At 36.2% G+C, this 15,190-nt stretch overlaps 1 protein-coding gene across 3 annotated transcripts in view; it reads left to right on the top strand.

Annotated features, from left to right (window-relative positions):
• The window catches only part of SHANK2 (SH3 and multiple ankyrin repeat domains 2), a 348,938-nt gene that overhangs the window by 203,907 nt on the left and 129,841 nt on the right, over positions 1-15,190 (top strand). For 2 of the 3 annotated variants that reach the window (XM_082761588.1, XM_082761589.1), the window contains 2 exons: positions 5,857-5,939; positions 7,541-7,665. In XM_082761588.1, the coding sequence (XP_082617714.1) occupies positions 5,857-5,939; positions 7,541-7,665 (208 nt within the window). Of the gene's footprint in view, positions 1-5,677; positions 5,940-7,540; positions 7,666-15,190 lie in introns of all 3 variants that reach the window. The other variant, XM_082761590.1, reaches the window with a different exon arrangement.

Below are 15,190 nucleotides of genomic sequence, written 5' to 3'. Positions count from 1 at the left end.
AAAAGATATTGGCAGGATTGATCAGTTGTACAGCATAAATACTACGCATGTGGTTTTGGTGTATGCTGCTTACAAAAAACAGTATTGTTGGAAGATGGGAATAAATAGTTGAGAAAAGCAAAATACATTAAGTAAGCACCTGCTGAAAAAGGATAAAATGTTTCACCAAAATAGAAATTATTACTGGTTATTTAAGACATTATCATGAAAACCTATGAAAAGATTCTATTGAAGACAGTAGCACTGAGTTGTATATTATTCTTTAGCATAGCATCCTGTTACTGTTTAAGGCTATTCCTTACCAAACAAAAAAAAATTTGGATGCAAATTGCATTACAGTGCAGTAAAAGATATCTTCACATAAGGGAATCTCTGCATGGGACGGCAGCATATTACGGAGAGATTACTGTGAGTTTGGATATACGGTTGACTACATCTTGCTGTTTCTGTTTGGTTTGTAAGTGGGTTAGGTGGGGACCATCTGTGTATTTTTCCATTTGCTGTGCAAAAAAGCATGCTTATTGTTGTAGCTAATACCTCTTGAACAAGTAATTCCTGTTCTGTGTGCTACATGAGCTGTGAAAGTTCTTCTGTGAGACTCTCAGCTGGATGATAAATGTCCAGGAATCATGAGCAATCAAATACAGAGTCTTCATTAATCTTGAAGGCCCTAATTACTAGAATTAGCTAATTTTCCTGAAGTCATTATAGTAGATGACTATAAATGGAAAGGTTGACCTCTTCCAGTAGTGACAGGAAAAGTTTTTTTCCACTGGAAGTCTCCTATATGTTACAATAAGATTTGCTGTACACATCATTTCAATTTTACATGGTATCAAGACAGGTAACTTCCTGTCTTCAGAGAGTATTCAGAGAAAACATTCTTCATGTGCTTTTAACTGGGACTGACTGGCAGAAAATGCAATAAAGACTTCCTCTTGAATAGATTTCCAGCATACCCTTCTATGGGCTTGAACCTAGCCTCTGTAAATTGAGTGTCTAAGCCTGAAAGGAATTGGTGCAATTGCTTTTCAGATATTGTGTATCAATTCATGAAAAGGTTAAGGTATTGTTTATTGCATCTAGTGACAATTAAAAGAGGCTTTTCCTTTTCTGGGAGGGGGTGGGCTGTGGTTTGATTCTTCTAACATGAAGCTGGCAGTGTATTGAGTAGATCTTTCCCAGAAAAATGAAATTGCAGGAGTGCTGCAGAGAGGACAAAAAAAGGTTTGAAAAAATTATTTTGATTTGCGTCACCTACTGAAAGAAATGAGCTTAGTGAGGATAACTTCTCACTCATGGGTAGAGCAAGCCATCTGACTGAACGGTTTGTGGGCTGAGAAGGCTACTCCATTGTTGACAGAATTGTCTGAATCTCACGTGTGAGCCGTTGGATAACTTTTCTGCCTTAGAAAATTGTAGTCCAGTTTGTTAATGCTGGAAAGGTTAGATCTAGATGATATTTCTAAGGGCTGCACAATTGGAGAGAATAAAGAAAACATTTCCCATTTAAATTCATATTTTTTTTCTCTACCTTAGGGAGACATAGACAATAGACCAAGTAACTATTTTTGTTTCCAGGAAATGATGATTATCTCCATTGGAGTGTACTCTATGTGCTGTTTTTTAGATTGAAATCAGCAACGATACACACAATACAAACTTGCCTAACCATATTCTACAGTTCTGATGGTTTCCATCTCTGTATTTTAGTGTTTTGACTTTTGTTTTGGAGTAATTCATGCGATAAGATGGGGGGTAGTTGTTCTAGTTGTGAAATGGAAGCCAAGTTTCATGGTTGTGCCTCCATCATGAACCAGTGCTTCAACCTTTATTTTCTTCATAAGGTCTTTTTGAAGGATTTAACACTTCTACCACCTACCTCAAGTATTATTTGAATGGGCTGTTAGTGAAGCAGAACTTCTTGCTGTCTTGAAAAGTCTACACAAATAATGGCTTTTATGTTGAATGAGTTCTGTGTTCAAATCACAGCTGTCTGACCGGTCTTTTTATTTCCCTGTCTCCATTGGTAAGGCTATAAAATTATGGAAAGTCTAACAGCTGTGCACAGTTCTTCAGCCTTGAAGTGTTAGAGAAGCACATGAATAAGTATATCTTCTAATACTTAGTGTTTTTATAGAGAAAAAGTGGTTTCAGATTGATTTTTTGGGGGAAGGCTTAAAGTTTTTATATTTAAGATTTGTCACAGTACCACATGCAGAAATATTCTGCGTTTTATAGATGTATTTTGCATTTAACTTTGTATGTAACGAATCCTGGATTTATACAGCCCAAAGTAATGTGTCACCCATGTAAGTAATGAGCTATTGATTTTAAAATAAAGATTTTTACATATTGAAATTTGACATATATTATATCACAGGTAGCAGGGACCATTCAGCCTCATGTAGAGCCACACACTGTACACAAAGCATCTGCAAAGGAATGCTTCTTCCTGTTTGAGATCAGACTTCTGAACAGGCTTGTAACAGGATGTCTCCTTTGTTTGTCACTGATAGCTGAAACCTATATGCATTCTGTTGCTGAGTACTTACACCTTCAGGATCAGAAAAACTGCTGCCAACAAGGCTGGTTGTGAGAAAATTTGACCTACTTTTACATTTGGCACCACTTTGCCTGCCAGGACCAAGCAGACTGTGAACAGACCTTCCACTTGTCTTCAGTGCATGTGTCCAGTCTGAAACTGAGAAAAGGGAATGCTGCCATGGCAAAGCAAGCAAAAAGGAATATTGCCAAAAATTCCTCCCGTCCTGAGGTGTAAGGGAGCTTGGTGGGAGAAGGGGTGTAGGGGTTGCAAATTCAGTTACTTTGTATGTGCACATTGGTTTTCCATCCTTTTTCTGCCTCTAGTTCTTGGCTCTGCAACACTGGAGTAGGGAATCAATTTGCTTGCTGTGACTCCTTTAAACAACTTTTGACTGTTCGTAACATAAGATTATTGCGGGTTCCCTTCTTCTACTACATAAATGAGAAGAAATGGCTATACATCTGTTTTGTTTTGTGTGTTTTATTTTCAAACCTACATTTTTGCTTTAAAGGCTGTGACGAAGTTTTCCCTAAGTAGTACATCACTGGAACAGTGTATTATAAGCCTGTATTTGTCAAGTAGTAGAGATCAATTTGTACAAACATTCATGTTGTGCTTCTCCTTCTCTTTCATTTCCATGTAAAACACAAAACTTTGTAACATTTTGTTGGTTTAGTATTCCCACTTGCCATGTGTAAATGGAGGTCTAAAACTGGTTAGTTGTTACAATAAATGTGCTGAACAGGAAGGGAAAATCATAGTTGCTTGTCATATTTTTCATCTGAACAATCATATATGTCTATGTTATGATCAGGTAAGCATACTTTGAAAATGCCTAAATGCCTGTTCATTTCATTAATTGATTGTGAATGGACCCTAAATGCTCCTTTTTATTTATTTTTCCTTTTTTTTTTTTTTTTTTTTCTTTCTTTTTATTGGATGGGGCATAGATATGTAACATAGATCAGGTGAATGGCACCCAAGAAATTTTCCATGATCTGCTTTTGGAATTTCAGCTTTTTAATGAATGATACTATGAATTTGTTTTGTTTTGTTGACAAAAAAATAAAGAATAAGAGCAAAATTTGTTAAGGTCCCTAGATAATAGGCTTCTGAATTCCTTACATCAACTATTTCAGATGAGAGAAGGGTTTGGACAGGGGACACAAGGGGCTTTCTTTGAACAATACTTTCTGTGATAAGGTTCTCAAAAGCCTTCTAACTTCTATTAAGCTGTTGATTGTTTTGAAGGAAACTTGAAGGAAATGGGTGTTATTAATTTGACCACATATGAAGAAAAATTCTAAAGACAGCTTTACTGTTAGCTCTTCAGTGGATAAGTATGGAGCCCGAACCTTGAAAATGTGATAGTGAATTGAAAATATGTCAGTACACTTGTACAATATCTTTTTCTGTAACTCTAGGGCATGATGGAGGGCTTCAGTGCTATGGTATGGGTTCTGCGAGTTGCAGATGCCATCCCACCCCGGTATCTTGACCAGGAGTGTGTTTGGCTTTCTTGAGAAATATGCATTTTATCATTATATCCTTTCCACAGCAGAGGTATTCATAGTAAGAAAAGGTAATGTCTGAATTATATGGTAAATAGTATGGAGGTCAGAGAACACATTCAAAAGCTGTTGGTATTTATGGAGGTCATCTGTTGCTCAGAAAGCTGAAGTCACCGTTGTGGTAGCTTTAATTCATGAGTTATTCCATGCAATAACATTTAAGTACTTTGTAGTATGGAAACCATAATTAGCTCACCACTTTAGGAGTAACAAGAAGTTGTATCCCTCAGTTAGAGTTGGAAAATCACCAAAAGAATGGTCTGTGATGCATGAGAGGTCTGGAGTTTGGAGGCTGTCCATTGGTGTCCCCATCTCATCATCCTTGCCTTTGTTAAGAGCTTTAGATAAAAAGGTCACACCAATTTTTCTTTAATTAGTTTTCTCCTCCCCTTTTGGATTATTAATGGCAATGAAGCATTTCCTGTCTCTTACTGTGTATTGAATGCTTTTGTGACTAAGTTCTGCACAAGACCAGTGGAAACATTAGCTGGCTAATACAAAATTAGGAAAAGAAAATAAAACTTGCTTATACTTCTTCCTGTCTTTACCAGTTGTGTAAATATTTTAAAGCCAGCTTACTAGTGTTTTGCGGTGCTTACGATTCATGAATACTTAACCCCTGACACTGTCTTTATTCAGAAGAATGCCTTGCAACTTGTGCTGTGTGATGAGTTTACACCTAAAAGTACCTAAAAGAATGTTCAAAATTCCCCCCCCCCCTTTTATTTTTGTTTTTTATTTTGAGCTTATTTTTAGTAATCAAATGTTTAATGAAAGTCACAAAACAATTCAAGGCTTTTACAGATTGCTCTCTGTATATAAAATGTCCCATTTTAACATGGATTTTATGCATTTTTTTCATCCCCTGTCTACTTTTTTCTTAGCCAATGACAGTAAGATTCCTAAGGCTACTTTCTCTTTAAGGGCATGCTGCTTACATAAATAGTCCTTTAAACCATCGCCTTGTTTTCTAATATTAATTGTTGTTCAGGAGATGGGAAATATTCCTTAGAAATGTGTTTTCCTGATTGTGCATGTCTTGTTACTATTTCAATTATGCAGATTCTTGATGCTGTGGAAATTTGTGCTTGATGACGCCAAGGCAGCTGCACGTTGTTAGCATTGTAGGCTGTCAGATGATCATGTGGGATTCTTGCAGCATGCAACATTCAATAGGATTGAAAAAGGGCTTTTGATGCAAGGCATAGCTTTCAGAATATATTTGTGCCTTTTAGTTAGCTTATATAAAATCATAATATATTATCTTTAAATTTAAAATGCTGCCTCATTTTTCTTCTGGTTGGTTTCATTTTGGCTTCACTAGAAGATGCATCTGGTACATCCACGATTGAGGAGTTTATTAATGATACTGTCGTTCAGTTCACTTACTTTTTTTCCTTTTAGAGTCCTAGCTAGCCCACAGATTACATGATCACATGTTCATTCAGTCATTCATATAGAACACAAACCACCATGCATGATTTCTTCTTCTTTCTTTTTCCTCTCTGCCTTTTTTATTCTTTTTAAGTTGCATTGTCATGTTCTCTTTTATCATCAGGCTTAGTCTTTGTCATCTTCCTGCTGCTATTTGTTATATATTTTCCCATGCTTGGTTACTGCAATATTATTTGATTAACGGGCTGTGATGATGATGAACCTGCACACTGGAGGAGCAGCTACTACAGTGGTGATGAAGGGATGTAATAATGGTCGCTATCCTCGGAATTCTCTCTACAGTGACTGCATAATAGAAGAAAAGGCAGTGGTCCTGCAGAAAAAAGACAATGAAGGATTTGGATTTGTGCTCAGAGGGGCAAAAGGTATGTGCTTTTGTGTGTGTGTGTGTGTAATGTGCACGGGCATGAAGAAATTTATACATCTCTGAATATAAGCAGGAATTATTCTTGGTGCACTTGGTTGCTAGACAACAGGATTCTCTGTATGCTGTACTACTCAGATAGATTTTAGTGGCTTCTGTCTGAAGCAGTTTGCGTTTTTATATAGGAGAAGCACTGTATAATCATTTGGGGGGGAGAAAGTTTTGTCTGTATTTTTACTGTGTTGGTATATGTAATATTTTGTCGTTAATCTGTTTTGTTATGCAGTTTACCTAACTATGGGAAACCTGCTTTCCTTATAAAACCTGCTTCTTTATTTCAAATGTCAGTCTGTTTAAATAGGTCTCTGAATAGAAATAGACAAGAGAGTGATGTTTTGTTTAAAATAGGTGTGGATCTTCTGCAAGGTGACATTGGTGCAGTTTTAGTATGAAAATATGATCTTTTTTTATATCTTCAGAAGCTGCACGTATGTTGCATGGCCTGTAGTGTGCTCATTTTAAAAGCTGTTCATATGTTAAACTGCATGTTACTTTTCTGTAGACTAAAATCTAAAATAATGGCATTCTCAGGAGTTAAAAAAAGCATTCTATTTAATGCTTTGCTTTTTAACTTTCAGTCCAGTTTGCTCCTTTTGTATTTAAAAAATATATATGATGGTATGTCCCACCTCTTGCTCCCCCTCATTTTAACATGGGTTCTCCCTTGCCTTGCTTGAGCATGAAAAATATTCCCTATCTTCATTCCTGGGACATCATTTTTGCTCCCCCCCTTCCCACACCCCCAAACCAGTGACACCGTAGATTTTCAGTGTTGTAAATGCTTTTCTTATTTTAGCTAAATTAATATTTTTGGAGTTCTGCTAGGAAAGCCAATAGTGCTACCTTTTAGTTAACCCATTGCCATGAGTTGTCTGTGCATTAAGCAGAGGTTACTCTCTCTGTGTAAGCCCAACTGTTTCCCCCTGAATTTCTCTGTAACAGTGGGGGCACCTCGGGTGAAAGACCCAAGGACTTTTCTGCTTGTCTGTGTACATGACAGAGAGAGAGAGGGCTGGTACAAGGCCTGCTGTGTCTCCTTTCAATAAAAGTGCTTTCTGCTACTATCTTCTTTGTAATACACATCTACATCTAGAAGAAAAAATTACTTTGATCTCTTTCATCCTGTTACCCACCCTCCTCTCCCCCTAGTTCAGCTGGATGCTCTCTTCTGGCTACAGTGAATAATTCCCTTATAGTTGGATGTTTCCAGAGTTACAAGCATTTTGCTAGGCATACGAAAGGTTTACATGAAGTAGTCCTGGAATACTCAGAATCCAGCTATTGCCCCATACAGCTTGATTTAATTTCTGTCAGTAAAGAAGCATGCATTTTTCTCTCTGAATTGAAGACCTGTGGCTTGCTATTGCAGAGAGATTGCACTCTGTTCCCAGCATTTTGATATTATCTGAGGCAGAGTCCTCTTACTTTTAGCACCCACCATTTTTAAACCATAAATTTGAATGGCCAATAATAGGCCTTTAATCAAGTGGTATTTTCAAGCATTCCCTAACTATCTTTTTAATGTGGTATTTATTTTTAAAGCTGACACACCAATTGAAGAATTCACCCCAACTCCAGCCTTTCCTGCTTTGCAGTACTTGGAATCTGTGGATGAAGGGGGAGTAGCATGGCAAGCTGGCCTGAGAACCGGGGACTTTTTGATCGAGGTAGGAGATCATGACATCTAATTGTTAGTGCTCTGCTGGGGAAAGACGTTCCCTTTGTAGAATTTACTTTGGAAAAAGTGTATGATGTTTTTGAAAAAGTAAGTTCAGTGTACTAGCACCGGTAACATATTTCACTTTATCTATTTTTAAATATCATGCAGCATTGAGGAAAGCAGTAAAAAGAACAATGTTCAGGTTGCCTAGGAAGTTTCTATTTATGCTTTTTGTCATTTGGGAATACAAAGCAAAGAAAGCAAAGAATATAATAGCAAAGAAAGTTGGGGATTTTGGTTTTTCTTGGCATTATTGAATTCATTAATTTCTGTATTTACTGCAGGCTATCAATTCTGTGATCTTCTAAATATTTTTACAGAGTCACCAAAATTAATGGCTTCTTATGCAACTGTTTCTGCAATCAGAAATATCAATGATCTAGTGCTGTTGGGAAACCATGGAGAATAAAGCAAATGACTTAGGTTGAAATTAAATATTTGCAACAGTGCACTGTACTCATACAAAAAAAAAAAAAAAATAGAATGGTAGATTACTATATAAACTACTTTATAAAAATGGTGTATTTAAATAATATCTTCAGTCATACCAAAAATATCATGACGTTATATATTTTGGAGAAATTTTGGGTGGGATGTCAGGTTTTGTTGCAATAGTTGGTACTCCTTTCTAGTGTTACCTGTCAGTTTGCAACAAAATCATGTTTGGGGATTTTCTTCCTCTTTCCCCACAACCCCTCCACGACTAACAAAGTGATACTGTGGTTCTTTGAAAATAGGTCTTCCAGGGTGATTAAAATCTGCAAAATCTATTTGTTTTGTTTTGGTTTCCCCTTCTTCAGGTATAAATATCTATTTTGTTAAAATATTTACTGGTGCCATAGCATTTATCTCTACAGACCTGGCCTTTCCATTCAGGAGAGGATAGAATATACACCTTTCATTTGTTGCGTGCCTTGATCTCCCATGATGATTGAATTTAAATAGTTGTCACAATGAAAGAACAGGCTTAGAAGACTTTTAAAGTAAATGTGCATTTTTATCTGTACCTTCAACATACATTTTTCTTATTGTTTGTTTACTTGAGAATGATTGTATAGCAAACTGCTTGATGATGGCTTATAAATTGTACTGATATGTCCTCTGTGCAAGGATGCTTTCAAAGCCATGATTTTTAAGACAAGGTTTGGTTTGGTTTGTTGTTTGCTTTTTTTTTTTTTTGTTTTGTTTTGTTAACAGTGCTTTGGTTTTAGAAATTGATTTCTTGTTAGGCTTTTAATCTGTAGGAAGTATGAATAGTCTGTACTGGATGATTTCATAGATAGATTTGATGGTGAATAATGTGTACTTTAATAGATAGGATTACAGGATGAAAACTATGCATATGGATTTTTTTAAACCCTATGAAAGGATTCAAGAAGTCTGGGATAGCTAATTCTGCTCAAAGATTTACTAGTTTTCTTGCAAATGAAAGAACTAGAATTAATTGTCCAGACAATCATCTCCTGGCCTTAGCCTGGAAGAACAGTTAAACATGCACATGTATTGCTGAATCAGGGCATTAATGCATACTTTACACAGGCCAGTATATTTGTAATTAATTTTGAAAGAAGCAGTTGTTACATGCAAATCTAATCCATTTCTATGTAATTTATGTTCATCATGGTATTTTGTTCTGAATTTTGCGATTTAATTAAGAGGATACAATAATACTGAGAAATCACAACTTTGATGGTTTTGAAGACTTTTATGTTGGAGAAAATGCAGGGTTGTGGTTTTTTTTTCTTCCTCTTTTATGAGCTACTTGTGTAGTGCACAATGCTGCCTAGCTATAGAGAGCCATGCTTGAAGATATTTACACTGATGCAAAAAAGATGCTGCTGTTGAAATATAGATGACCAGCACACCTGCCCTTTTATGAATGCCAAACTACTTAATTTCTTGTGTTGAACTGCTCAGAGCTGAACGTGCTCTACGCTGCAGTGCATGGTTATAACTGGTGTAGTTAGTCTGTCTTACTGTCAAATGATTTCTTCCATGACTCCAAAGTTTATGTTGGTATGTGTAAGTGCCATCTTAACCATTTGTAAGTAATATAATGCATTTATCATAAATGTCACATTAATAAAAAGGGAGTTAATGGGCAACTAGGATCCTAATTAGTCCCATTTATAACACTTGCGGCAAGCGTCAGGCTTTAGGGAAGTGAGAGTCCAGTTTGGCAGAGGGCAAAATGCACGGGAGAGCAGATGTTTCACTCTTAATTAAGCAAGTTCGGTGACTTGGGGTCATGGAGGTAAGAGGAGCTTTTTTCCTCACTGTATGGAAAGACAGGTTTGACAGGAAGATAAATCCTTTCCTTGGAAGCAGAAAGGATCGTGAGTGTAGGTGAACAGAAAGCATCATTTCCTCATGTGTAATTATGGTCTCTTGGACTTCCAAAGGGGATAAAAACTTCAACGACAGCTACTGAGCTTGCTAAAGTAGTTCAGTATTGAAGGCGATGCACATTGAGCAGAACAGATAAAAGCTTTATGGGGAATAAAAAGAAAAGAAAAGGTGTTGTCTTGCTTCAGCAGGTACACAGAAGAGAAAGAGGGCTGGCACACTTTAACATCTGACAGAGTTTTTATCAAGTTTGCAGTTTTTTTCTGAAAAGCCACGTGGTAATGATTTGTCCAACCTATACAATTAATTTCAGCATGGGACTTCAATGATTAATGTTAAACTTGCTTATGGAGATACAGTGTTTGCTGATTCTTTGCTGAAATTTCTGAGATATATACATACATATATTTATCCTTGCTTCAAACATGATCTTTTTTTTTATGATAAACATATAATGTTTAGTGGCTTTTCTGGATAGAGCACAAATGTATTGGGAAAGAATATGAGTAATTTTAGAGCTGAAACAGTTAGCCAGAGATAGCTTTCATTATATGTGTATTTTCATAAGCAATACAAGTTATCAATTCATATGATTTTTCTTTGCTTTGATAAACAATCAGAACTGGAGTATGGTTATGACTTGAGTGTTATAGCTGAGAGAGATTGTATAGCTAGCCTTATTTGCTTCTTTTCCCTTCTTTTAGTTGATCTTCTATTCATCTCAGTATCTGCCCAATTAAAAAGACAGATAAAAATAAAGCACTATGTTAGTGCAGGTGCTATGCAACCTAAAACATTATGGCTTCCATTAGAGGGGGATTTCAGAAACTACAGCCATCATTAAGGTATACACCAATTATAAAGCCATTGTAGGCTGTTGTGAATTCATGAGTATGACTGAACTTCTTTAATACACCTGCTCCAGCCTGTGAAGACTTCATCAGAAAATATTGAATCATGAGCTGATTTGATTTGTTACTTGAAGTATTTGCAGGAAGGACATGTATTAGCTCTGACTCTAAATCTCTTATTCATTAACAATATTTATGTGCCTAACCTTTATTAACTTTAGTGTAGAACTCAAACTAAGCATAAGCAGAGGAACTATTAAAAACCATTCAAAAAGAGCTGCCTTACAAATTGACTCAAAGAATCTTGGGAGTTTGGGGGCTTTGGGGCTTTAATTTGGTTTTGGTTTGGTCTTTTTTTTGGTTTTGAGATTTGCTTCGATGAAATATACAACTATAACTATCTTTAAAGAGATTTGTTAGTGTAAAAGAGTTTCTTGTGTGTGTCAGAAGAATTTTGTTTCTGTTAGAATAGTAGAATATAGATTATTTTATTAAATTAACACCCAGTGGATTATTAGCTGTTATTGTTGTTATCTATGAATGTATAGCTGTTTTTGCAGGTGTGGTGATATGATGTATGGGGATTTTTCATCTATTACAGTGTTATCATATATCAAATGATAACACTGTAATATCAATACTCAGAACTGAAAGTAATTCTGTAATATTTTAACGTAATAATGCTTTAGTTCTCTAAACGAGGGGTTGAAGTTTGCATTCTTGTGCCATAAAATCACTTATTTTTCCAGATAAATTGAAATTTTATTGTCATCAGAGTAGAATAGCTGTTTGTTTAGGTTCAAATTAAAATATAAAGTAGATTAAAAGTGTATTATTAATTTAAAAATAATAATAATCAAGATGTGATTCGGAGATCAAAACCAGAGGTGATAATAGAAGAGTTCTCATCATTTTTCGGAATAGTTCAGTTGGATGAATTAGTGTGGTTATACTAAGCCATCTGTTACTGATTTAAGTCCCTTTAGCAATTGAGAAACCTTTCCATCCCTAAGTAAGCTTCATTAATTACCCTGTGACTGAGTTTTTTCTTATTTTTTGTCTGAACCTCTCTAGCTTCTGCCATGAGATATAAATCTAATTTTTTTAAAGGAAGCTACATAGAGACCATGATATTTTTTTCTCTTCCTGAAATAAACTGAGATTTTGTTATTGTCTTCATAATAACAGTTTATCACATTGCAATTTTTTGCAGTTGTTTTCTGAAACTTTGTTCATATCCATCTAAAACTGTGAACATCAGCTCAATGCAGTATTTTAGTAATATCCTACTACTCTAGTAATAGCAATAGCAATTTAGTAATATTGTGTGTAAGAGGAGAAAAAAAAATCTTCAATTTTTTTATGCTGTCTTTACCTGTCAAACATAGGCCTTTTAGTGGACCAGAAGAGTAATGTCCACTCTACATCACCATCTTATATTAGGCTTTTTGCTGCCAATTTGGCTGCTCCTCCTGTGCATGCAGTGAGCCTCTGTCTTCGCATATTAAGCAGGGGAACAGTGAGGCTCATGGTTGAGCTCTCTGAGCAGTTCTGTTCCTAGACAGCATCTCCTTGAGGTTTGTGTTCAGCTGTACAAACTAGATTTTAAAGGAGATTTACTGTTGCAAAACTGCAACAGTACTGCAGTGTTTCAGCACATGCACATGCACGCAGACATATATAAAATATAGAGGCTGTTTGTGTGCATGTACGTACATGGTTATAGTGAGCATAGCAGGGCTCTCACTAACATGCAACTCAGAGGTAGAGCAGATCCTGCACATCTAGACTGGGCACCACTATTTTGAAATCTGAATATTTAGGTGATACACAATTTGATTTAACCAACTGTGAAAGGATAAAGATAATTTCTGTTCACTGGTTAGTCATAATCCTCTTGGTGACATCTGTAAACGGTATCTGTTAAACACAAGCATCCCCCTAACATTTCTTAAGCTGAAAGTTGTCAGAGTCCAAAGGCAATTTTCCTCCTCTGTGTTGGTTTTGAAACTCTTGTGCTTACAAGCTGGACAGTGGGGTCTTGGAAGAACAGCTCTGGTGTGACTATTGAAGAATCCACTGTACGTGAGCAGGCTCTGGCTGCTCAAATCAATTTTCACTTGATGGAAAAGTATTTTGTTTTCTTTCTATTTAAATTCAGTCAGTGAGGCTTTGCATTTTTTGTTGTTGTTTACTTATTTTTTTAATGGGTGATAACAGCTGAATGAAAGTATTGTGCCTTCAAAGTGCTTTGGATCTACACAAAAGCACTGTAGAAAAATGACAACTCTTTTGGCTCTTTCTTTTTACTTTTTTAAATGAAGACTCTAACCTGCAGGAAATGATGGTATTCCGAATGTGCTCAGTGTGATCATAAAGAAGATGAACCAATCTCATTTTATTCTATAAATACATCAATAAAGCTGTTAGCTTTGTCAGCATAGATGGAAGGGGGCAGACAAAGAAAAAGTTGGTTCTTACAAGAGCTCAGGTATTCACGCTTAACCAAATAACATGCTTTAAAATAAGACTGAAAAGCAGACAAAAATGAAATCACTTTGCTGTTGTCAGACATACAAAACCAGGCTGCAAGCAAAACTGGGGAGTGTTTTTCTTTAGCCTTGATTTTACATTAGGTATATATTAGGCTTGTGTTCACAAGGTGCAAGAGAAAATGGTGGTATTTATCTGATTTACCAAAAATGTAACAAGTACCTATTTGATGCTGATAACTGCTTTTTATGTTTCTCTGAGAGGAGGATTTGGAAGGAATTTTGGTGATAAGGGCAGCAACAGTCAGAAGTAGTTCTGTGTCCATTCAGTTCTCTGTGATTAGTCTTAAGGCATTTTGACCTAGATGATTCTGTTTTCAAGAGAAATTAGCCAACATTTATATTCTGAGGGATGCTGCCAAAGCTCCTGGGACATTAGTGGAGTGTGGAGCTATCCACAGGGAGCTTTTTGGCTTCTTGTGAATATAAAAGCCAGCATTTCCCTGACTTCCTACTACACAACCTCTAAAAATAGCAAATTTGTTTAAACATAAGCTGCTTATAAATAGCCAGTTCTTGGCCACCCAGAAGTGATCCAGTGGCATCCAGCCATCTTGGCCATCCAGTGTTTCACAGAAAGCACAGCTATGCATAGTCTTCGCTTTTGCAGGCGTCTGCCTATCCTCCATTAAAATAATGCAACAGTAATACAACTCTGCCTTTTCCAGCTCTTAAGTCTTGAGGTTAGGTATTAAGACTCCATAAAAATAAATGCAATTTTTAAGGTATAGTTTAGAGATTTCCAGAAGACATTATATTAAAATTAATTTCTCTGAAGCCTGTTGGCTTTTTTTAGTCTTTGATACTATGGAAACCTGGTTGCCGGAGTGGAACTATATGAAAAACAGTACTTGTGCCTACAGAGAAAATACATTTTTTTCTAACTGGGGGATGTTTCTACAAATCTACAAAATTATAAGTGAAGGAAAACAGATGAGTTGTTTCAAATGGTGGAGAATTAATTGATAAATTCCTGCTGCTGAGTGGTGCAGCAGAACTAATCCAATATCTGGAATTTTTCTTTTTTCTGTTTTCAGGAGGGCTAAGCATTTTAGTTTAAGTCTCTCCTCACAAGCAAAAGAAATACTGTAAAGTGGAGTTGCATGTGTGTGTTCATGTTTTAGTAGTTTGTTTGTTTGTTTTATTGTCAGTTTTCTTTTTCTTATTCTGAGACTGGCAATCAACTTGTGTGATGCTGAACAGCCATGTTCACCTGGTAGTTGTCTCATGAAACAGAAGTCTGTCCAGAAGTTAAATGGAAGTTGCTTGATACACAGCTATCACACGCTTCATGAGCAGAAACCATACCCTCTCTTCCTACCCATTCCTCCTCCTCAACCAAAGTTTCTGGTTTTCTGAAGAAATAGCTTCATTTTCCAATATACGCAGTCTCAAACTATCCAAATACATCCTTGCTGTAACCTCCAGACCTGAAAAAGCAAATGAAAACTCCAGAACTTGAGAAGTAGTCATTTGGTTTTCTTGATAACCATGATCTTTTAACCTATACTGTGGAATGGGGTTCATAAACTGGTTTAGATATTTCAGAGGGGCTAGATAAATCCCTTCCTGTTAGTACACGAACAGGCTCTTCGTCACTTTTGTGTGGGTGCTGATAACTGCAGAAACACTTGTGATTTAGGGAAATTCTGAACTTTTGAATGCAATGTAGCAGAATTTCTACTTCCTGTTATTATAATTTCTTTTGCATTCAGATTGTAGC

Source organism: Aythya marila (assembly GCF_965140915.1).
Source record: "Aythya marila genome assembly, chromosome: 5".
In the NCBI taxonomy this organism is placed as follows: domain Eukaryota; kingdom Metazoa; phylum Chordata; class Aves; order Anseriformes; family Anatidae; genus Aythya; species Aythya marila.
The sequence above is the reverse complement of the archived record's forward strand: the minus strand, read 5'-3'. Positions and strand labels throughout refer to the sequence as shown.